Raw genomic sequence first — 23,797 nt, forward strand, 5'->3', positions numbered from 1 at the left:
TTTTAAGGGATATTTTAATGGTTTTCGTAATATATTCAGCAAAATCGCTTTCTAGTGATGATGACTGTATTATATAAGACAATATTATTACAAACGTAGTTCAACACAACCGTTTGTTTAACTTCAGCTTAGAACTAACTAAAACAGTAGACTTGCTGTGTATTGCACCAACTTTAAAAAATACCTTTTTTAAACATTTTATTCCAAATTTGAATGATAAAAAAGTTGCATTATACGGCTAGATCCGACAAAGTTGCTGAAGCAATATTACAAAACAAGATTTCAGCTGTACAAAAAATATTCGAACTCTTCCGATCTTGTCCGATCCACCAATCCCAAGCGATTTGAAAATATTGAAATTTTTACTAATTTGAGGTACACCGAAATGCTGTAGGGCCAAATATTATGTTCGTCAAAATGTATCTCTATGAAAATATGCACAGGCGTCCGTTTTCTTCTCCCTTTCCCACTGATCAAATGTTTATGCAACTGGAAAAACACATGTATTCACAAAGATCACCTAGAAATTACTAGTATTCGAAAGGATATAGAAAATTGGCCTCTGCACTGGTAGGTGGGTAGATGCCAAATTGTTCCAAAAACTAGTAATTGTCTATTTTTAGTTCATATTAAGGCATAATAACAACAATTGCAGCTGCAAATAATTTTGGCCAGGATTTGAATCCAATTACTCCTCTGTGCGTCGACGCGTAGCTCATCAAGTTCATGGCTGGTGAGCCATTGTGATTCAGTGCAAAGTGTTCTAAGGATGTACTAGACATTTCCGCATATTGAACATAACCAGCCATGGAGTCATAGTTTAAAGAAATGAGAAAGGCACAATTGCACCACTTGTTTATTGAATGCTGTCGACAATTTTTATTTCTTCCTTTCCCACTTCCTTACAGGCTACCTCTTACCTTAGCGCTTCTCTTTCTTCTCTTCTTCGGGGCCCCTTTTAGGTCGTCTCAGAAACCCGCTACCATTGCAATCATTATCGCCACTCGCAATGGCCGCCAGTTTGTCGATCTTAGCTCTTGGTGGTGGGTACTGGAAACTTGGCTGCGTTCAAAGGCCTTCTGACGGTGTTCCACTTTTAGATAAATCACAGACACTTTTGTGACATATTCACACTCGATAAACTAATCGTAACAATTTCACAAATCTTGGATAGAAATAAAAACACTGTTTACAATATGGAAAATCGCTCTCTGGTCGCACTCTTCCACCCGTAACTCTGGAACCGGTACTCCGATCGACATTATTGAATACATACGCCCACACAGACCAGGAGCGGATCCAGAAAAAAAATTCGGGAGGGGTCCGAAATTTTTATTTTCGAATGAACGTTGTACAATACGTTATGGGTCAAAACCTTATTTAATGAAAATCAGTTTTAGTGATCAAATTTGGTTTGAAATGATTTTAAGTTTGAAACTAATATACAATTGAAACTAATTCAAAATTTCTCAACAAGTTGAAAATTTTCGGAGGGGGTCCGGACCCCCAAGACCCTCCCCCTGGATCCGCCACTGACCCAGACACATGCATACATTTGCCGATCTCGAGGAACTGAGTGGGGTAAAAAGGCGCATATAAAAAAAAGTTATGGCGACTATTTGTGTTAGGAATTCAATTTCTATGTAATAATGCCACATTTGAACAATATAAGCGCGGCGCGAAATTTCAAAGCAATTGATACAGGAGATTTCGAGTTTTGGTGTACATCGCATTTTTTCGAGGTGACTTCTGAAAACTTATTGTCACTCGACCAATTTTCAACATTTTGCAATGGAAATTTGGGGAAATATTGTTCAAATGTTGTATTATTTTATGGAAGTCAACCGAATGGACTAAAATCTTCCGTGAAGCCAAATTTTTTTTTCGAGTGCGATATTTCTTGCACTATTTTGAAAATATGTTGATGGATGATAACCACAAAAAATGACTGTTCAAAAAGGAGTTTTCTTTCTAAACATAAAAATATTTCTTATGGGAAATGCTTAAAAACCGTTTCTTTTCAAGCAGCTGACATAAAACCTCTTAAACAAAAGCATAAGTCTCACAATAAAGTTTCTAAAATGGGATGTTGATATTGAGAAATATGCCTGATTTCAAACAACATTCGATGGTACATTAAATGATGTACCTTGAAATGATTCAATATCGTAACTCTTTTTCATTTATTGGATTTTGGGTGCTTTAAAGCATGTTTTGTTTTAGTGAATAACTATATTAGTAAGTTTAACTGTTTTGTTACGACTTCGTCGCATCAGTAGCTGACAGACCGTCTAAGCTGTCAGCTAGACACATAATCCCAAAATGTCACAAGTTGGTTGACCGGTAAAAAGTTTTTTTTATTATATTTGGTCTATACAATTGAAAAGCGATGTTAAAAAATTAGTCATTAGGACTATTAGCGTTGTAATTTGCAATGGCGTTGACCTATATTTCCACAGTACAAGGCTATGCGATAGTCGCCTGCATAAAATCACTTTGTCAGCTATTATCAATCCAGACAGTTGACCAAGACCCACTCTATAAACGACTTCCTTCTCATCCCAAGCGGTACTGTGCTCGGTCAAGGTAGCAGTCCCAAGCAAGTGGCGCCTTTCGTTCATCGACTTCCCGTTGTGATTGTATTGTTTTCGACGAATTGTTTTTACATATTTTCAACAAGTTGTCATCTACCTACCAGTTCTGATATGTTGGGAATTCCGAAAGCCGTTATTTATACCTGGAAATCTATATTTTCAATTGAATTTCTGAAACGATTTACTGAACATGCCTCAGAATGGTTACCCGTGTTCACGTTTCACTATCACCAATCCGATGCGATACACTTCCAAGGAATTTATGTACTGAATGGTAAACACTATTCCGAATCGGATTGCAGAAAATCAGCGAAAATAATTGTACCGTATTTTGCAACGCATTTGATTCGGGAAGACGTGATGCCGCAAAAGCGTGCAAGAACCCAGCGATATGCGAAAGGTCATCAGCGAGGGGTCAAAATGGCGATTATTTCTCGCGAGCTCGCACGGCTTTATTCACTCGGGGATGATCTTATAAAGTGAACAGTTTCCGCCGGATCGGGCTAGAAAGTGGACGTTAGTTAATTTAAAATATCAACAAGGAGCAAGCATTTATAAGTTGTGAAGATTGTACTAGGGATTGGATGACAAAATCATTGCGATATCCAGACGATCAAAATGTTTAAATCAGGATTTTTGATGGTGCTGATGCTGGGATCGTGTCTAGCAGGTAAGATTGTGCTACGAGTTTCGTTTACAATAAACGTGATTAGTTGGTTTTGCTCACTTGGCTAGCAAAATTCTTCAAGAATTCTCTTATGTTACATAAATTAAATGAATGATATTTGTGTTTTCAAGTCACCCGGTGTTTATTTCAAACATACACATTGTGTTATCAATATACGTACTTACTAGGTGACGCTAAATGTGGGAACAAATGAGGTGCAGTTTTGTGTTCGGCTCATAAACGTTGAACGTGCTGTATCATGAAAAACAATATTCACCTTTTCTCGAGTTTCAGTTATAGTCAGTATCCAACGATTACGCAATGATCAAATTTAATTGCAGTGCTGTTAGTTCCAGAGCCAAAAACTAAATTACATATGAACACTCCAGAAGAACTCGTATCCTCGCTAAAAATCGTTTCTATTTTCGGAAGATTATAGGCATTCTTTTTACCACATATAAATGATAGTATAGTGATCCAAATTCAAGTCAATTAGGGAGGATACCACACTATTTTGTTAAGGTTTATGTGTACACGGTGGTATGTTAGTATGTGTCTAGCCTAGTCTAGTCTACACATACACAGCCAATACATGTAGGGATTCTGGAAAATTGAAGACGTTTGCCTATAATTTTTCTTGTCAATATTAATGTTTGTGGCACATATGATATGTGACACAATCATTAAAGCGGCCAGGCCAACTGTGCAGCTAACAAAATTAAGATGATTCGAAATTATACTGCAATTAAATAATTCATTTAATGAAGAATTTAATCAACGAACTATTTCAAACCTTGAATAAGGAAGAAACATGGACAACCATACCGACCGTTTCAATTTGATGGGGATTTTATAAATCGTTGGGAGTGACTTGGCTAAGAAGGTTAATGTCACTCCTTTGGTCCAAGGTTCCTGGGATGGGATAGGACAGAAGTAATTAGTCCTGTCCTGGCTAATTAGCCTAGGTTATAGCGCCTTTACTCGCTCTACATCTTGTCCTGGCTCGCTCTCTGCAATGAAAGGTGACACAATGTATAACGCATTTAGAGATATGAAGATGAATTTTTTACTTTTATATCAAAAGCTTACCAGAAAAGTGTAAACCTTTTTTGTAACGAGCTAGATATTAATTTAAATTAGAAATCCTAAAAATATAGTTAATTCTAACTACTACAAGAGTATAGAAATGAAACGTAAACTTTGTTATATTTACACAAGACATACGTGTGTGTCACGATTCCAAGCAACCGTTTCCGTACGCGTTATCAATGTTTGCACACCAACCACTGATTATTGTAAGTAACGAGATGTACTAGAGACAGCTAAGAGCACAATACTACTGTCTTATTAAAGTTATAGTCTTCTATACTACAGTCCAAATTAAGGTACAGACTATAGTATTATTAGTAGAACAAAATTCAATGGAACTCAATAGAACTTTAGGGAATGTTAACAACTGAAAAATGTGTATTCTGATAAAAATTGTTAACACCAATTTTTCGAAAATGAATTTTCAGATATAGTGCACTTTATATTCGTAAATGTCGAATTTTCGAACCACACTAATTTGTCAAAATTCGCATCAAATATGAGTTCAGCGCCACAAAATTACCCCAATGTGAAGTTTTTATCAAATTCAAGCCACCTTTGAGGTTTGTCCGGCTTTTGTATGGTATGAATCACTGTGCGTCAGTATGGCTTCGCTCTCTCGCTGAATGAAAGCGTACTGGAAGAATCTACTGTAGTTCGGTTAGTCCTGCTCGTCTGAATAAGCATGTATTGACAAAATTTCCGTAAACAGAATGGTCGTTGTGCGCGACGATTCCAAATTTTTCTCTGCACTTGTGCTGAGGTAATCGACAAAATTGTTTCCAAGACAGCTGAAAACTTTTTTGGTAACTATGACACCACGTTTTATTTTGGCAAGTTCTTCTAATTTGTCTTATAAGGTCTTCAAAGTCGGAGAGTGTGAGTTTTAAAAATCAAAATGAGACTCGTTCGGTTTTGGTTTTGAGTAGAAAATTTGAAAATCCTGTCATATCTAATATATAGGGTAGACGTGCCCTTATTCATCTTATTAGTCAGGATGTCACAATATTTTGCTTGTAACTCGGCTTACAGTGATTGGATTGCGCTTAAATAGGTATCAGCAGCCTTGCTTCGTTTCTAAGAATCAGCAACATAAAAAATCTGGTTTGAAAAATGTAAAATACTCGCGTTTGAGCGGAACAAAAAATCAAGTACAACGCACCCTTATTCATCCTACGCTTTGACCTAATGCGTTGAATAGAGATAGCAGACACTGCTCTAACTAATGTATTCAAATGAGTGGATGAACACAGGAGCTAAGATCAATTAGGGCACAGTAACCCTATACAAAACTTACCGCTGTGGGGCCGCACCGGCGCACGAGCTGCGGAAACCGGTGTTGAATATTACTGTGAACTGTGAGCGCCGCGTCATATCTTGGTTCTGCTGACCCATATAAAACTTACCGCTCTAGTCTCTAGCCGCACCGGCGTAGCTACCGAAACCGGTGTTGGAAAATACGGTGAACTATGGGCGCCGCAGACGAACGTGAACCTGCTGAAGGCAGCACTCATGCCCCGAATACTACTAGTTCGAGTGATCTGTGGGGTGTCATTCTTTACAAAATATTTGAAAAGTCTAAGTTAACTATTACTCTGGTTCAGATTTATTTTGCACGACTAACGCACTTCGTTTGAAGGTGGCGAAGATGAGTTCACCAAATATTGCTGATTTCTTTCACAAAGCAATGAATATAAAAAGAAACAAATCAAATTTAATACAAATTAAGGAAAGTAATATTTCGCTATATGCTACAATTGAAATGTAGCATCCCACTAAGTCGCTCAAAATTATGTAACAAAGTCATTTTGCTGCAATTTTACCAAATCACTTCACTGTTAGTTGTGCTTATCACCAGGTGCACCAAGGAATGGCAGATTTGTTCTAATCCAACTGACTATGTCAACATCAAACGAGTTCTTCCCGTGTTGTTGCTACTCCTGCAGCGACCCTTAGCTGTTGGCTTGGGAAGTGAGTTTTGCCCCTTTGTTGTGACCTCTGGTAATGAATAACCGACACCACATAGTTCTTCCCTTGTGACGCCACAGCCTCCTTTGCTCCTTTCCTGTTAGTTATGGAGGAGAGCAATGCTCGTTTGATTTATCCTCCGCAGTGAGAGTAGCTGGTGCTTTTGTACTCTTGGCATTTAGTCGGGGAAGTGAAATACTACATCAGATTGAACCGACAAAACCGTTCTCAAATGTGAGAATTTTACAGCTTTACTGTAACGTAGTAATAAAAAGCGATTAAAGTGTTCTAAAATGCGGAGCAATCGCTTTGATTCGAATTTCCGTCTGGTTCCACTCAAAATCTACCACCCCCCAGGTCAGTGAAAACCTTTCGGGTGAAAGCCTCTTCAGAGGTGGCTACCCTAGGTAGCCAGCTTTTTACTGGTGGCTGCGTTTTCAAATGCACACTCTATTTTGACAAGTCGTGTTTACAGTGTCAACTTTAACACATTGACAGTAGGGTCAGTTTTGACAAGCCATCCCTTCCGCTTGATGTTTCACAGCTCTCACCTACCCTGCTCATTTATGTTCTCAATTTAAACGTTAAACGTCAAATTTGAAATTTGTTAGTTTGTTTTCAATCGCCTTTTTTAAGGATATCAATTGCTTCGCGTATCTATTTATAAGGATATTCTAAGCTGTTTGAAAGCTACTGTGTGTTAAGAGAATTATGGGATTAGTACTTTTCTTCTTACCAAAATTCATCGCATACGAAATTACCAGTAATAAACAATTGAAAATTGCCTTTAAAAGCACTTGGGAAAGCATCTTCTAACGATACAGCAGCTTAATAGTATCTGTTTACATCCGTGCGATTTTGAGAATAATTTTGTACCAAAATCACCAGAAAATTGATAATTGTCAGCTGGTGAAAATTGATAATTGGTTTCCTTAGTATAGCAATGTTAAAATTGCCATTATAGGGTTGATTAATTGCCGTATTTAACACTGTTAGATAACTGATTTTTGTAGACCGATTGCGTGTTCGTAGTTTCGACTAGTAGATGTTCTATATTTTCAATTCGGGTCGAGTGCCGCTATTGAATTTGTCGTAAGAATCCAGTTAACCCTCTAGTGCCCAAATTTTTATTTGGCTATAAAAAACTTTTGTAAGTGGGTTTCGTGATGAGAATAACGAAAATAATGTTGATAATTCATGTAAGCAATGGATTTTTCATTAAAACCCTAAAATAAGTAGGCCGCCTAGAGGCGGTGTTGGGCACCTGGGCGAATAAAAAACAAAAACTTTTTTCCTTCTAGTTACTTCAACATAAGCGAATTCAGATGGTTTATAGTTTTGATTCCATCAGAACGAAAATTACCTAAGTTAAGGAGTATTTCTCTAGTGCTTTGGTTGTTTAATTATTGACTTCTAATTTATAGTAGGGGAGACCAGTGTCTGCTGGCGATGGTTTCACTTATCATGTTTTATTTTTTAATTTAAAATGATCATGTAAAAGAGAATTTCGAGATTCTTCAGGTGAAACTCCGAAGTAAACAAACAAAAAAGAACAAATTTTGTTTGTGGTTACGTATATTGTATATACGACCACGGAAAGTGCTTTTCGCGCGCTATCGAAAAATCTAGTCATTCGTAGAATAGCTTTAAACTAGCTCTAAATAACAAAAATGCTGAAATTTAAAGACTTCACCTAGGGTAATGAGCCTATTTTCGAAGCCGGTGATGCCGGTGGTTAGAGCAGCGTTAACCATCTTTGTTCAACGCATTGGAAAGCAAAGATACTAGTGCCAATTCATACGCATTGCATCAATTGTATTCCGAGTAATTAAAGAAATGAAATGGCACCCTCCCTAATACGACTAAAATGGGCTCTTCACTCTAATATGCTCGAAAACTTAACTTAAAGTGAACGAAACAGAATGTAATGCAACATAAGTACATGGGAGAATGTATTACACAGTACTTGAAGTGCAGGACTATAAACAGCGCCATATGTCTAATACAAAAGGAGAAAAAAAAAGATTCGGCCAACTTAACCCTGACTCCCCTAAATATAATTAAATGATAAGGACATCCATATTCTAACAGCAGCATTCACCCAAACATTTTAAAACATGCTTCTTTTCAGCTAAAATTATACATAAAGCTAGTTTCGGTACGATAAGTAATCACAAAAGACTGATTTTTTTTGCCCAGGTGCCCAACACCGCCTATAGGCGGCCAAAGTGTTTTACCAAAAAAGCTAAACTTCCGAATTATTCCACTAAACCAATTCGCATCTACAGTAAAATGCTACTAACAGGCTACTCAAAAATATTTTTTTAGTTATTAAAATTTCCAAAAATAGTTAAAATTTGTTTAATGAAGATTACCACTAAACACAAAATAGTTTTTTTCCACGTTTTCATGGAATTTTCAACTTTGAGCTTCAATTGCCTTTAACAGAAAGCTACGATTATTAAAAAAAAATGTGTGTGTATGAAAGATGTGAGCGTTGGGAAGAAATACTAGTGCGGATGACAACATACAATCATGTTTTAGAAGTTTTATTTAGATTTTTCAAGAGACCGCCTAGAGGCGGTGTTGGGAACTAGAGGGTTAACTGTGCGAACCTGTACCGAAATCAGTTTTTTTTAATGGAAAAACTTACAAAATTTGTATTTGATGTAATGAGAACAGAATTAAACGCCTAGCATGCTCAAAACATTGAATCTGAAGGACAGTTTATCAAATTTGACACGACTGATGATTTGTTAGAATTGACATAGGACGAACGATTTGTCAAAGTGGGGTGCGCATTTGGGGACGCAGCCACCAACGAAAAGCTGAACACCGGTAGTTTTATTAAAATAAATGGTTTTTGCCGTTTAACGGGTCCTCTTATATCATTGTGCAAAAAGTACACAATGTTTGATATTTTTTTAAGAAGTAAAATGACTTAGACATGTGCGCTATTATGAAAAATGTTTATTAAGGTTTCAGCTATAAAATAAAAAATTTCGAGTGTAAGGTGTCAAAAACGGCGTCCAAAACGGCGGCTCCAGCAAAAGGAGTTTTGAAAACCGACCTCATCTGCGGGCACGATACAGATCGCAATTCGTCGTCTACAAGCAGCAAACAGAACCGATCTTGAAGATTACATTCCGTAGAGGCGCCCCAACCTAAAAAAACACGAAATAAATCGATATAGAAACAAAATGGCGGCCACTTGAAAATAAAGTATCGTTTTTCGCAGGATTTTTTCCGCTTTGGCCGGCTGTAAAAAATCGTTAATGATCAGAATATTGCGATTTTGTAGGCACCCGAGAATGTTGTCTTCTTTTAGGCGGACAAAACCCGAAATTGACTGGTTGAATGAATCAAAAACGAAAATTCCCGCAGATTCGAAAAATCTTGTTACGAGAAGGCCGCCATTTTGGACGCCATTTTTGACACCTTACACTCGAAAAATTTTATTTTATGGATGAAATATTAATAAACATTTTGCAGAATAGCGCACATGTCTAATAGTCTGTCCCTATAATGAAAGATAAGCATATTTTAGCACATGTAGAACAAATCAAGTTTCTAAAAAATCATCTATAGCGGTAAGCTTGAAGCTAGTTGGTACCGCCGTGCGGTACTATCTCTAATTTTAGACCTGAGTTTAGTCCGGTCTAAGACGTTAGTACCTGTCATCGCAGAAATGGCTGCATCCTGAAGCCAAATGAAAACAGTGTAAAGGGGTAGCATATTCCACTTGCATACATCTCAATATTTTGAATTAACTTTTCGACCTTTATGTGCAATATTATGGCCCATGTTGCACACGAACCATATGAGGGCAAGTAAGCAAGTTTTATCCCGTACGAAAAAAAGGTATTATCGAGTTTTAAATGTCATTTTTTTGATATTCTTTATCGTCCTATCCATAAGGTGCTGCACGCTCACTTGAAAATGCCATGTCGCAGAGCCGTCTTAAGACCACTCGGGGCCCCTGGGCACAACTGCGTTGAGGGGCCCCTATAATTGAACAGGCATATACTGACATCTATGCCACCTTGAAATATATATTATATTTTTCAAATTGATTTGATTTGTCATTCAACCATGTGAAAGTATTAAAAATACTGTAGGTATCAACATATATCGAGAAAAAATTTAGATTTCCATCACTATAGATGGCCTTGTAAATGTCCAGGTACCGTCGAAAAACAGAAAATGATTTTGATAGATCTTAAAAAGATATAGCATTTCTGAACAATCTTACCGAAAGTGACAATGAGCATTACATACTATATGCGGTTATGGGAGTTCGAACTCAAGTGAGCTGCGTACAGTGTAATGGACTTACCAGCTGCGCTATTCCCACCCCATATGATATAATCTGATCTTCATTGTTGTAAGCCGTTGTTGGGGGCTGAAGAGTGCCTCCGTCATTAAACGTCCATTTTACAATGTCGACGATTCATTCAATCATTGTCATGAGCCAATAAAATTCAACTTGTTGAAAGATGACGACTACGTGATTTACAAAAGTTACATTGATTCGTACAAAGTTGTTCTCAATTGGAAAAAGTCAATTCCCAATTTAAAAAAGCCACACTTTTTTCAATCATAATTCAACTACATTTACAGATGATAATATTGAATATTGCAGTCATTGAAATCAATCGACATTATGTCGAAGCGCGCGATTCGAAGTTCATTCTTTTTAGATATTCATATTTTTCGCTACAGGATTCTTTGAAATAGTGTCTCTTCCTACACAAATTGCCGGTGAGGTAGATTTTTGTTATATATTTTAACAGAAGTTTTGTACTTTCTTTTATAGCGAACGGTTCGGAGAAACGAATATAGCAAACAACTACGTATTTTCATATTCAACAAATTAGTATCTCAAACACGGCGCCGGTAGTTAAGTGGCAAGTCTAGGGTTTTGATGGTAGAGTCGCCTCTCTGATGTCGGTGATAAGCACTCAGTGCAGAAAGAGACAGAAAGAAAAAAATAACAATAATTAGCCTTTTCAACTTTCGAAATTACTCGAACCTATTAATATGAACAACACAATTCATTTCAACAATTCACTGACACAACTATTAGCAGTTCATTAATAATCGCCCACAAACAGAAATGCAACCATCTACCAACGAAGCTCATCAAATACGAAAAGCAAATGCTATATCACTTTGACTGCAAAATTATACAAAATGTAAACCCAAACATAATTGAACAAAAATTTAAGTTACAAAAAAATTCATTTCAATACCAGTAATGTAAAACACTCGAAATAGGTCACAACGAATGCACGTGACCGTGAGGCACAAATTTTCGACTACTGATTCCTGATTCTGACGACCTAAAATATTTTTGATAAGGCGGGGTGTCGTACAAAAATAACATAATTGATTCTGTACCAGACTAGGACAGCATAGTGGAAAATGCCTAATCTGGCCGCGAAAGTATCGTGAAATCTCAAGAAGTCCAGGAGGAGAATTAAACTGAATTCCTAGTTTTAAGATAGTCGCAAAAAAAAAAATTAAACAGATTACTGTAACTCACTGTTGTATATAGTATTGAATGTCTAGTTTTAAGATAGCTGTAAAAATTTTCCTCTTTTATAAAAAAATATTTCAACATTGTAACCTCCTAGTTTTAAGATATTCAAAATGTAAAAACAACTTGGCACCGCCAAGTTAACGCATTTGTGCCTATCAAATAAACCAACTGAAAAAAATAAAAAGTCCAGGAGTCATTTTTAGAAGTTCTCATGAAGATTTGTCCATTCACAATCCCTGTGATGAAGAAATTAAAATTTTCCACATGCGCGGATCGCTTGCCAAACAAGGACTGTGTAACGAATTTCGACATCTTCTTCTTCCACTTTCTGTACGGCTTCCTTGTGCAAATTTTGCCACCTTGTTGCCACTCCTGGTGCCTTTCGAACTTTATATACCGTAAACCGGGGTGACTTTGATCATCGTGGTGACTTTGATCACTCGAAACTTTTCTCGTAGATTGCTTATTTGGCCAGAATAGTATACCGAATCCTTGAAATTTGAAATGAGTTTTGCTCTAAAACTTATAAAATACTGATTTGTTATATTTTTTGAGTATATTGTTCGGTTTTTGGGTACAAAAACCACAAAAAACCGAAATTTCACTTTACCTTATTTTACGAAGCTTCGTATAGTGTCTATTTATTATAAAACAAATAAAGCTTAGATTTTAACAAGAGTAATAAATTCTAGGTGAGTTTTCATTTTTCTTTAGAGTGGGTGCGCCAAATTTATTTCTAATAATTCGATTATTTTGAAAACAATTTTTTGTAAAACTAATTGGAAATAATTTCAGATTATCTCCAACTAAAATTCGCAATATTTTTGTATATTAAATACTCCATAGTGTTAAAATAGAAGGGACTTTTTGTATATTGATAAACTACTGAAATAAAACAAGTGGAGCAGTTGAAAATGTTTCAAGATTCTTTTATTCTAGTTGGGCTCAAATTTTACGAATTTTGGTCACTCGAATTTTACAGTAGAGTGGAATACTTTGTACAATGCCAATTAACATCTATTTTTAATATTTAATAATTGAATATCTTTTCAGAATTAGTCTAAACAAACATTTGAATGAAATATTGACATCAAGAATTTAATGTGGGTGAACATGAAGGTTATCAAAGTCACCCCGGAATACGAAAGCGGACTTGAAATTGAAATCATTTTTGGACAAATAATTATCAGCGAACAATTTGAGGTAAAACCATCAAATCTTCTTCACCATACATCAGTACATGGTTTAAAAATGTTAAACTTGAAATGTTAAACTTGAGAAGATGTGTGGTGTTGAAAAATATGTAATGATCACTTCGAAAAATGATCAATATCACCCCGGTTTACGGTACGTATTGTAGAAAACATTTCATTGGAGCGAGTAAAGGCGCTATAATCTATCCCAGGAGCTTAGGACCAAAGGAGTGACATTAACCTTTTTAGCCAAATCACTCCCAACGATTTACCAAATCCCCATCAAATTGAAACGATCGGTACGGTTGTCCACCCAAGTAGCAATTGCAACTTGTTGGAGGTTTTAAATGTTGCACAACAGCTACACAATATTTTTTATTGTTGGATATATTTGAAAATAATTTCCACGGGTTTTTAAACTGATTGTGCAACTATGTAAGTAAAGAGCTGGCCAATAGTGTTAAGTATGCAAACACCAATAACAGTTGTGAAACTAATCAGAAACTTTGCTAACTTGCACAAACAGTCTAACAAGTTGCAAATGCCTCTTTGTTTGCCATTCCACCCTAAAACAGAACTGTCCAACTACCGAGTGCTCGACAAATGGCACAGCTATTGTTTCCATTGTTTTGCTGCAATTAGGAACATGTTGCACAACATACAAACAAAGTGCGCTTTTTCCATAACATAGTTGTTACCAAAAGAGTTACAAATACTATACAGTAACAAAGCGTGCTACTTGGGCACATTTCTTCCTTATTCAAGGTTCAAAATGATTCGTTGATTGAATTTTTCATTAAATGAATAATTTGATTGCCGTATAATTTTGAATCATCTTCATTCTGTACGCTGCACAGTTGGCCATATGTACCACAAACATTAATACTGACAAGAAAAATTGTACGTGAAAGTCTGCAATTTTCCAAGATTCCCACATGTAATGGCTGTGTATGTGCATAATAGACTAAACCAGCATTGTAGAAGATAATTCAAAAATGTTTTTGCTCAACATGATTTGAAACTTGAATCAAAATGTTGGATTGACGTTTGAATTGGTCCAATACCATCCTGATAATGTGGTGCCTCGTTCCCTATCGCTACCATCACTCCGGTTGATTGTCTGATGCTCTCTAAAATCACATTGGATAAGGTGCAATGTGTGAATTCGAGCAACTGATCCATTGTTTCCCCGCAAGCTAAAGAGTTATACACAATTAAGTGCTACTATTTTTTGGAACTATGATTCTATATTCATCCTAAGTTGGGGGCCCCCAAAAGTCCGGGGCCCCTGGCCCTGGCCCAGTGTGCCCACGCGTAAAGACGGTACTGCCATGTCGAAGAGTTGTATTGCAGCAGAAGTCGAATCATTTTGAAACAAACCGTAGAACGAAATTTTATAATTGGATGCAGAGCTGCATTAAATAAAAATTGTTTTCGTTTGTTAGTTTACTTATGGCTATCAAAATGAGTGAAGCTGTTTAATTCACCTACACTTTTTTAGTTAGTTTAACTGGAGGAAAAGAAAATATAATCACAATGTGTACCCTTTTCTACTTATATCTTCTCACAAAGAACACAATAAGCAAGTAAAAGTTTTCTTATATTTTTATTGCTTTCGAAAGAAACCAAAATAAGATTAAATAAAAGATTGTAAATAAAGCCATGCCATACAACATAAGTAACACTATGACAGCAAACAATCTGCTACAAATATTCTCATTTTGATCGTTATTTAAATAATATCGAAGCTTGCTTATATTGTTTCACTATTTATAATTTTCCATCAGATCTTGGACAATTGGCATTTCCACTGTAGAACAAATTGTCATTTAATTCTTAGTGATAGAACAGAAATGCACAGGGTTTGAAAGAAGTTGTGAAAGTTGAGACTAGACAGATGACTTGAAAGCTCAGCAATTTGGATTTAACCCATTTGACAGATTTACTTCGTTGAAAATCAGTTTTTGAAGTTGTCAGATTCTCAGCTCAATTACTGAACTTTTGGTATTTCAGGATTGATTAGGTAATCGTGCTGATAATTTGAATTACTTCATTTTCAGCAAAGTAGGTCTGCCAAATTCTATATGCATGGTTAGTGGACTAGTTGGGTAGGATGGTATAATAAGCCCCACCAAGCTAAAATGTCAGATTTCTTTTCCAATGACCACATAATTATCTGAAGCAAATAAATAGTTGTTTTTGGCTTTTTCATGTGCTGCAGAACAGCAACTAATACAAACGTTTCCGAAAAAGGTACGCTTCCATTATTGTTCTGTAAGCATTTGCTTTAATTTGAAATAGTCAGATTTGGCTGAACTGTTTGATTACTAAATATAATGTTAGAGAAGCTTTTTCAATCCTTGAAGTGGCTAGAGACTAACAATACAACTCTATAACGTTCACGATAGTATGTACCATTATTAGCAAAATATCGAAATAACGTTGTATACCATGTTCGCACTACAGAGTTAAAACATGTTTTGATAATTAGCAACAAGAAAAATGTCATCGAGATAGCGTTAAAACACGTTTTACTTGTGTGAACGTAGTATTAGCCAATTGGATCTTAAATAATTCTAATGTTACTTTGTTTAAGCTAAATCGAGGATTCCAAAATTATTTTAAAAATATAAATACATCAGACTATTATATGGCATAAACAGTGAATTTTCAATTAACCTCATTGTACGATTTTTAACATTGCCGTGTATTGCCGATCAGAACGCAGTAATGTAAATGGCAGCATCATATTACCGGAAAAAGACAAAAATATGACATGCTCCTCTTGCGCATACTTCATTATTTTCAATCCTCTCTTCGGCTTTCTTCTGGATCACTATGGCTCTCTTTGCTCGCAATAAAGATGGCAATAAAGAAGCCAGTTTTAACAGGTAGGAAAGACAAGCACCGTCGAACTATATTTACCTGTAGTTTTGATTTCTCTGTTCTTTCCTTCTCTCTACACGCTTGATTCCAATCGCTCATCGAAGAGTTACAGGAGAGCATTTGGATAAATCGAATTGATTATCGCATATTCAGATCAATGTTGTTTTTGCGAATTGGAATCAAAACTTCAATAATAATTGTTTTATTTTCTTTTACATATCGCTGTGAGAATAAGTGGGATCATTTTATTCCTTGATAGAAATCAATAACAAACAATAACACATCAAAGAAAGTGAATAGAGATCATAGATCGTAAAATGCACTATTTTATAAATTTTCTTATTTTCACTCCCAGTTCACAAATTGAATCAGAATGTTAACTGCTTACAAAGTAACTCCATAAATACCCTAAGCAAAGATTAAATAAAAGATTTTAAATATACGCATTTTTTCTATATGAATAAACTCACATAAAACATCCAAATAAAAATATTTTAAAATTGATTGCGAACGCAACGGCGATGTTCGTAAAAATATATTACTAGGATGCTTAAAACTTTCATTTCTGTTTATTTATAAAATAGTAGAAATTTTGTTAGCAAATAAAATCGTTCCAATCTGCATTGATGTATTACAGAAATATGCAATCAACAATATGAAATATAACACTTGTGATCATTCTGTCAAAGTTTAATTTTTTTTACCTTTGTTTACTTTTTATTTGAGCTTCGCTGAAAAAACGTGTACAACTCTAATTCGCAGAGTGTGATCTAACCTTTATTTATAATTGATATTTATTCCAAACTTGTGAAAATTAGCTTGAAACGAATATAAATATTCTCCCCCAGTGTCGACAGGTATCGTGTTCAATTAGAATGATATTCACAGTTCATTTTGAATTCAAATTGAAATATTTCAACCAATTTTTTCATCAAAGTTTAAAATAACTATCATGGCACCAGTCACAAACGATGGTTCAACCACTTCAAACTTATTTTCTTTTATGCATTAAATATGATGTCACTACAAAATGCTGTACATCATCGGCCAACTATAAAATATCCACCAAGTTAAAGTTCTAAGTTCAGAAACATATCAGTTTTGACAGAATTGTTCTCACACGCTATGTAACGAGACATATGACGAAGAAAAACTATTTTACTGCAAGAAAATATCGGAATGAAAAGCATTTCTCCATATTGTCTAATTGCCTCATTTTCTTTAACATGAATTTGTTGTTTTTTAACATTGTCGTGTATCGCAGATCAGAACGCAGCCATATAATGACAGCATCGTTGGGTTAAAGCTTACCAAATAGTTTAGGCCGGTTTAAGAGTTAGTCCGGTTTGAAAATAGTTAGTACGCGTTTGAGCTTACGGCTACTAGAGGTTCTGCGAATGCGATTCATAAATGGGCAGTTTTGAGTAAAATTGTTGTAAATAAACGGTTTTCGTAATTTTTTCAGTCTGATTTTTTTAAATATTCTTTTTTTTTATTTTTCTGTGGACCTTGGACAATAAATCCCACTTAAAAGTTTTTTCCAATAAGTGCTTATATTAATAATAGAATCTCTTAACCCTCTAGTTCCCAACGCCGCCTCTAGGCGGTCTCATTAAAAATCTAAATAAACCATATATGGCATGATTGAAGGGGTATTTTGGCCCTTTCTGTTTTTGGCGATAGTAATAACTCGATTTCATCAATGCCATTGTTTGGGTCATCTTTGTTGAATTCTTCACATGAAGCTACTAATCGTATAATTACTGAAATATTTTCCGAGCATGTTTAAGATTTCCGAGCAAACTTTGACATGCATAAAATGATTCTTGGTAGCCAGTGCTGATGGATCTTTGGTAAAGATAAGTTGTATCGAATCAGTGGAGTAAAGTTTGGATAACATAATCTGGTAGCGTAGGTTCGAAATATTTAACTCTAATCAGAACCATGATTAAATTAATTGTCCAATGGTTAAGAGCTTGGTAAAGAAAAGTACTGGGAAATGTCTGATCAGAATAAAACAGATCAAATCTCTGTATGCTCTGCTGTGTTTAGATTAAGTTAACTAAAACATATTCCAATATTTTGATAGAACTGGATTTGTCTTTAACACAGATCAATCAGCATGGGCTACAAAGAACCGTTTCAGGTATGTCAAAGTTTGCTCGGAAATCTTAAGGTTAATCTGAAAATGGTACAAAAAATTACAACGAGATAAGAAGTTTTCTACACTGCGTTTTCAAAATTTTCGCTATCAATTAGTAGTACTAGTACTTTATAAGCTTTATTTCTTGAACAAAATCGGCGGGGAAATAAAGTGCTATATCTATTTTTAAAGTTCGTATATTTCTCCGTTCAACCTGAAATGACAGTAATGGACGTGCTGAAAAACAGGCGATTTATGTGGAGAATTGCACGAGATGCCTCTAAAAAAGACACCGATAGAAATGAATGATTACTATCACCCAAAATAGGAAAAATTAAAATAACTCTTTTAAACCTTTAATGATACCATATTTATTCGATAACATAGGACATGGTTTCAATTTCAGTGTTTTGTTATGAGACTTATCATACATTAACATTAATAAACAAATCTAATCAATCGTGAATGTTATACAGGTTTTAACAAGATTGGCGTTATTACTTATTCGATAAACCGACCGAATTTTCACAATATTTATTTACGATTTTTTTTGTAAAAAAATAGTACTTTCATATACATGCCTTCGGTTTAATGAAAAAAAAAAAATTATTGATATTTGATTTGTGCGTGGATTTTTTTCAAAATCGTCTATAAAATATTGTTTTGGCTTTGTTTAAGACGTTCTATCATTGATATACGCACTTATTGTAAAAACAAATTTTAAATGGAATTTATTCTCCAGGGTCCACAGAAAAATAAAAAATCTTTAAAAAATAGTTGGACTTTGGACAAATGGCGAAAACCGCTTATATACGACAATTTGACTCAAAAATATTAATTTTTCATAAATCGCATGTGCGTATCCCCTAGATGACTCTTTAGAAACATAATTTGTTCTACAAAAGTGCTTAAAATATGCTTATCTTTCATTATAGGGTTGAGCACCATGACTTTTCGAACATGGATTTTTTTTGGGATAGCCTAATGTCTAAGTCATTTTACTGCTTCAAAAAAAATTATTAAACATTAGGTACCTACTTTTTGCCACAATTATATAAGAGGATCCCCTTAATTCCAACCATTGAACTTTGAACAGTTATAACTTTGTTCAGAGACATTCTAGCACCATGCTTCCTTCAGCAAAGCTGTTGGGCGAACCTTCAGCTATTCTTTTTTTTATTCAGTTGCATAATGCAGAACCAACTGCGATCTTCAGTATTGCAAATGCATAAAGGTAGATTTTCCCATACTAACTACTTTAAATAGAAAGACAAAGCATACACCATCACAAGTCGAGGTCATCAGTTCAAAAGTGGGTTTTGTTGATAAGAGTCAACATCAGGCAGGAGCTTCCATTTCTTTCAAATTCTTGTGCTTTGAAATATGAAAATTACAAATCTGTATGACGTTCATATTAATACTGGTTATATATTAGACAATAATTGAAGTATAACTATAGTTTGCTTATAAAGTAACAATAAATAATTAGTCCCTATCGTACGCCTAGCACTGCCCGTTGTAGCAAGGCGCCGATCTGGTACGAGGAATTTCGTTGCTTCGGTGACAAACATTGCACGGTGCCGGCATTCCACATGTACTGCAGGTAGGTGCAGCTGGTGGCGGCGGCGGCGGTGGCGGTGAAGGTGGCGATGGTGCACAACGATTGCACGGAGCTGGAGCACCGCAAATGCTGCACAATGGAACTGGTTGCTTTAGGAGATCTCTTGCAACACTTTCGATTAGTTTGATGATGGGGAAACTGTTCGGCAGGCACTGTTTGATGGTTTCCGATAGCCGAACTGGTTCGCTACAGTACTGCCTTCGAATGCTGGCTTCGCAGTAGCGAGTGTTGTCGCAAAGAAGTACCGCATTGCCGTATTGCGTGTAGAGACGATCTAGCACGATACCATTGGGGGGATCATAGAAACCCGCCCGAACGGTTGCAGTGAAAAGCAGGTCGGGAAGTTGTTTCGCTTCAAGAATGTTCCCCCGGCAGATGTCTTCCAGCACGTGGCGAGGGATGTTCTCGATGGCAATGGATTCGGCGATTACTTGATTCAAGGCTAGTTCTCTATACGGGATGAATTGCTTTTCCTCGACAAGGTTACCGAAATGACGGTAGTAGCACAGGAACGTATGGTATGCTCGTCCGAACTCATCATCCTGTGGAAGGGTTGATACGGTTTTCTGTATACAGTGTTGGGTACGGTTATTGTGGTAGCTGTCAGATTCGGCCGGTCGGAAGAAATTTTTGATCACACGATCTCTTGCGCCGTTCGCGTTATCCCAGGCGTTCAAGTTGATCAGTATGCAATGGATCAGTTTGCGAACGCTCGGTTCGTCCGGGTAACCGTTCCGAGAGTAGCGTTCGATGGTTTCGTTCGTAATTCGCAGGTAGGAGGCACATTCCTGTTGTGCACTTGATAGCGATTTAAGATTAGGTGAAATCCAGTGTTCTGCGTAGGATAGTCCTGGCAGGCCGACGGCCAATAGCAGAACAAATGTAACGAACTGCATTTTAAAGACACCGCACCGGACTATAAGGGATATTAAGATCTACAGATATACAACTCGACTGATCACTGACCGAGTGACTTCTGACTTTTATAGTGCAAATTGTAAGAAGTCACTAATTTCAAGACGGACTGTGCCGAGTATTGACCTTTTGGGCACGAATCGCACGGACCGGTTAGCTAAGGTGTTTTTTTAGGTGTACCTGTCATGTAAACAACGCGTGCTGCGAAGTAATCTGTTATGAGAACTCACAGTAGGTGTTTTCTCTTTTCTAAGAACTTGTATAACTGAATGCAGTTTTGATGCACTTCCTATGCACTTGTTACATGAATGTTAGTACCGGAGAATAATGCTTTTTTTCTGTTATTTGTACTTTCAGACATTGCCGCGTGGAATGACGATCGCGCAGAGTTCAAGTTAGGCAATAAGTATGGACATTTGAATCGAATTCTTACTATTCCATTTTAATTAGACAGCAGCACGTCTAGCATGAATACTAATCAACTGTTCTCTTTTGGCTTCGCCGCAAACATTGCATGACCCATTTTCATTAACACACTCGTTGTCGCTGCTGGATTGGTCTTCAACTCTTCCAGTGGGAACAATGTTAAGGGACTGTGAGTACTGTACCGACCGTAGATACTGACTTATCTTGCATGGAAGAGTGACACGTTTCAATACATTTTAGCCATTACACCCAACATGAGGCGTCGGTGAATGCTGCCCGCAAGGGAGCAGCGGAACGGCTTGCACGGATTAGTGGCAGCTCGGGAGGAATTCCATGTGGAAGTACGGTTTGCTACAGCAGTTCTGGGTATGCTTTCGATCTATAGTGATGTTTAGAAACATTGTTTTTAACTTAGGTCCCTTTAATAGATTCTCCGACAATAGTGATGCTGAGGCAGTTGGCCAAGGAATTGTGGGTTTCACCGGTGGATCAAACAGTGCTAGTAGTTCCAAGTATCAGGCCAGCTCCCACCACGAGGCGGTGAAAAGTGCGGCAGTTCCAGTTTATCCTGTAACCGGAGGTTCCAAATCTAGTTATGTCAGCGCTTCACAACGGCACAGTGCTTCCAGCACCAGTTCCGGTCAACCATTGAACTACATCATTGGTTCCGATGGTATTAAAACGAGGTCCAATTTCGGAGCTACTAGCGGAACAACCGTTGTTCAACCCATTGTTGCATCTGCATATCCCATTGGTCAAGAGTCTTCCCAGAGCAGTTATTTAGCTGGAAACCGTGACAGCACCTCGGGAGTGTACACAGTACCAGTCGACAGTAGTAACGCTTACAGAACTAGATCCAGTTATTCAGCTGCCTCGGAAAGAGAAAGTTCTTCCGTAGCCCAACCGATTGTCCCGGTGTACAGTTCGGGCGAACATGCCTCCAAATATGTCGCCACTGGAAGACAGGAAAACCGTCAACGCTACTCCCCATCAAACACCTACGTCGTCTACAGCAACCCCATTCCCGTGCGAGTATACACACCAGTGAATTCAAATTTTGAAAGCTCAGCCCGTTTTGCAAACTCCGAAGGCACAGTTCACACACCCATCAAAGTATACCCAGTTCGAACATCCGATCAGTATTCTTCTGCTGAAGATCAACAGTCCATTCAATCCGCTGACCTTCTATCGCAACCTGTCTACGGAAGCTCTTCAGATCGTTCTTCCCAGGCTGCATCCAACTACCGGTCCTCTTCCAGCTACCGTCCAGTTTACCAACCAGTGTACAATAATCGTGTGTCAGCTTCGGAACGAGCGGAAGAATCTCACAGCCAAACTTCGGATAGTTTAGCTCCCGTAGTAGCCGCCGTTCCAGTTGTTAGTTCCGCATCCGAACGGCAGGAAGAGCGTCGTTTCGAAGACTACACTCGCAAAGGTAGCACGTACGTCCCGGTCCCATTAAGCACCGACGTAGCATCATCCCAATACGCCGCGCACGATCATAGACGCATTCAAGCAGGATCCGCCTATATTCCCATAGTCCCACCTGGAGGTTCTACTTCTTCCTCATCATCAAAGTATTCCGCGCAGGAGCACCGTGAACAGCAAGGATCCTCGTACGTCCCCATAGTTCCAGTTGGATCAACTTCTTCGACCTCTTCAAAGTACTCATCCCAAGACGAACACCATCAGAAGGCAACCGGTTATCCGTACGTGCCGATAGTCCCAGTTACTGGAACAACTTCCTCCATAGCTTCCCAACATTCCGCTCAGGAACGTCGCCAGCAGCAGGCCGCAGGAGGTTTATACTACCCAGTTGGTGCAGCTAGTCAGGGATCCCGCTATTCGGCCTCTGAATCGGCCAACAGCTATAACCAACAGCGGGTGAAGGGTGGAAACTACGTCCCATATCCGATTGTCAACGATGATTTAGGACAGCGCTTTGGAGCAGGTGGACTTGGTGGTTTCGGAAACAACAACGACCTAGGCGAACTTATGACCGAGTCGGAGCGATTGGCGAAGTTGCAGTCGAGAAATGCCTACAGTGGGGCAGTTGCCGGTAGTTCAGCCATCGATACGGAGAACCGCTTCGGAGATGATAGCAGTAGCACCAGCGATATCGGCTTGGGTGGCTTTAAACGGACAAAGTCGTGGTCTAGTAGCTCGAAGTGGGCCTCAGGACAGAAGGTAGGTTATGAAACTATGTTGTAGAGGTTATAGTTTGATTTTTCTTTTTTATTGGTCCCAACAGTACGGTGAGGACGGTAAGATCAAATCTTACAGCTCGCTATCGACGGCAGAAGGTGAACAGCACAATATCGATGGAAAGAAGACCGGTTACAAGGCGGCGACGACTACCCTGGAGGATGACGGAAAGGTCAGCACGTACAGCTTACACACGCCGTAGAAGAGTTATAGAATTAGATAGGTGATAAGTAATTTCGACTGAAATAAATTTTTAGAAATCGAATTTAGGATTTAATTTGTCGAAGATGGTAATTTTTATCATAGAGAGGAAGACGAATTCAGTTCGCCTACCTAAAGAAGAGTTTTAGTATCAGGATTCAGAATGAATGGGCCAAATGGCACGTTCTCTGTTGGGAGTTTGTGCGTGGCGTGTGTTCTCATAATTTCCCCTCGAACCTCGAAAAAGTAATTGCGTGACTACTGAGCAGTTGCGTATCAGATGATATGAGGCTCAGTAGTAGGGAGCACAAAGATCACATGAATATGACTCAGCGAACTGAATAATA

At 37.5% G+C, this 23,797-nt stretch overlaps 1 protein-coding gene across 2 annotated transcripts; it reads left to right on the top strand.

The window, feature by feature from the left end:
* The first annotated feature begins 3,068 nt into the window (after positions 1 to 3,068).
* LOC131678301 (uncharacterized) lies at positions 3,069 to 23,514 on the top strand. Of its 2 annotated transcripts, XM_058958371.1 has the most exons (6): positions 3,069 to 3,264; positions 20,976 to 21,024; positions 21,193 to 21,213; positions 21,285 to 21,410; positions 21,473 to 23,231; positions 23,296 to 23,514. In XM_058958371.1, the coding sequence occupies exons 1-6, from the start codon at positions 3,213 to 3,215 to the stop codon at positions 23,449 to 23,451; spliced, it is 2,163 nt and encodes a 720-aa protein (XP_058814354.1). In that variant the 5' UTR covers positions 3,069 to 3,212; the 3' UTR covers positions 23,452 to 23,514. The 2 variants fall into 2 exon arrangements, with proteins under 2 accessions (XP_058814354.1, XP_058814355.1); XM_058958372.1 differs by lacking the exon at positions 21,193 to 21,213.
* The last annotated feature ends 283 nt before the right edge of the window (positions 23,515 to 23,797 follow it).

The sequence above is a fragment of the Topomyia yanbarensis genome, chromosome 2 (assembly GCF_030247195.1).
Source record: "Topomyia yanbarensis strain Yona2022 chromosome 2, ASM3024719v1, whole genome shotgun sequence".
In the NCBI taxonomy this organism is placed as follows: Eukaryota; Metazoa; Arthropoda; class Insecta; order Diptera; family Culicidae; genus Topomyia; species Topomyia yanbarensis.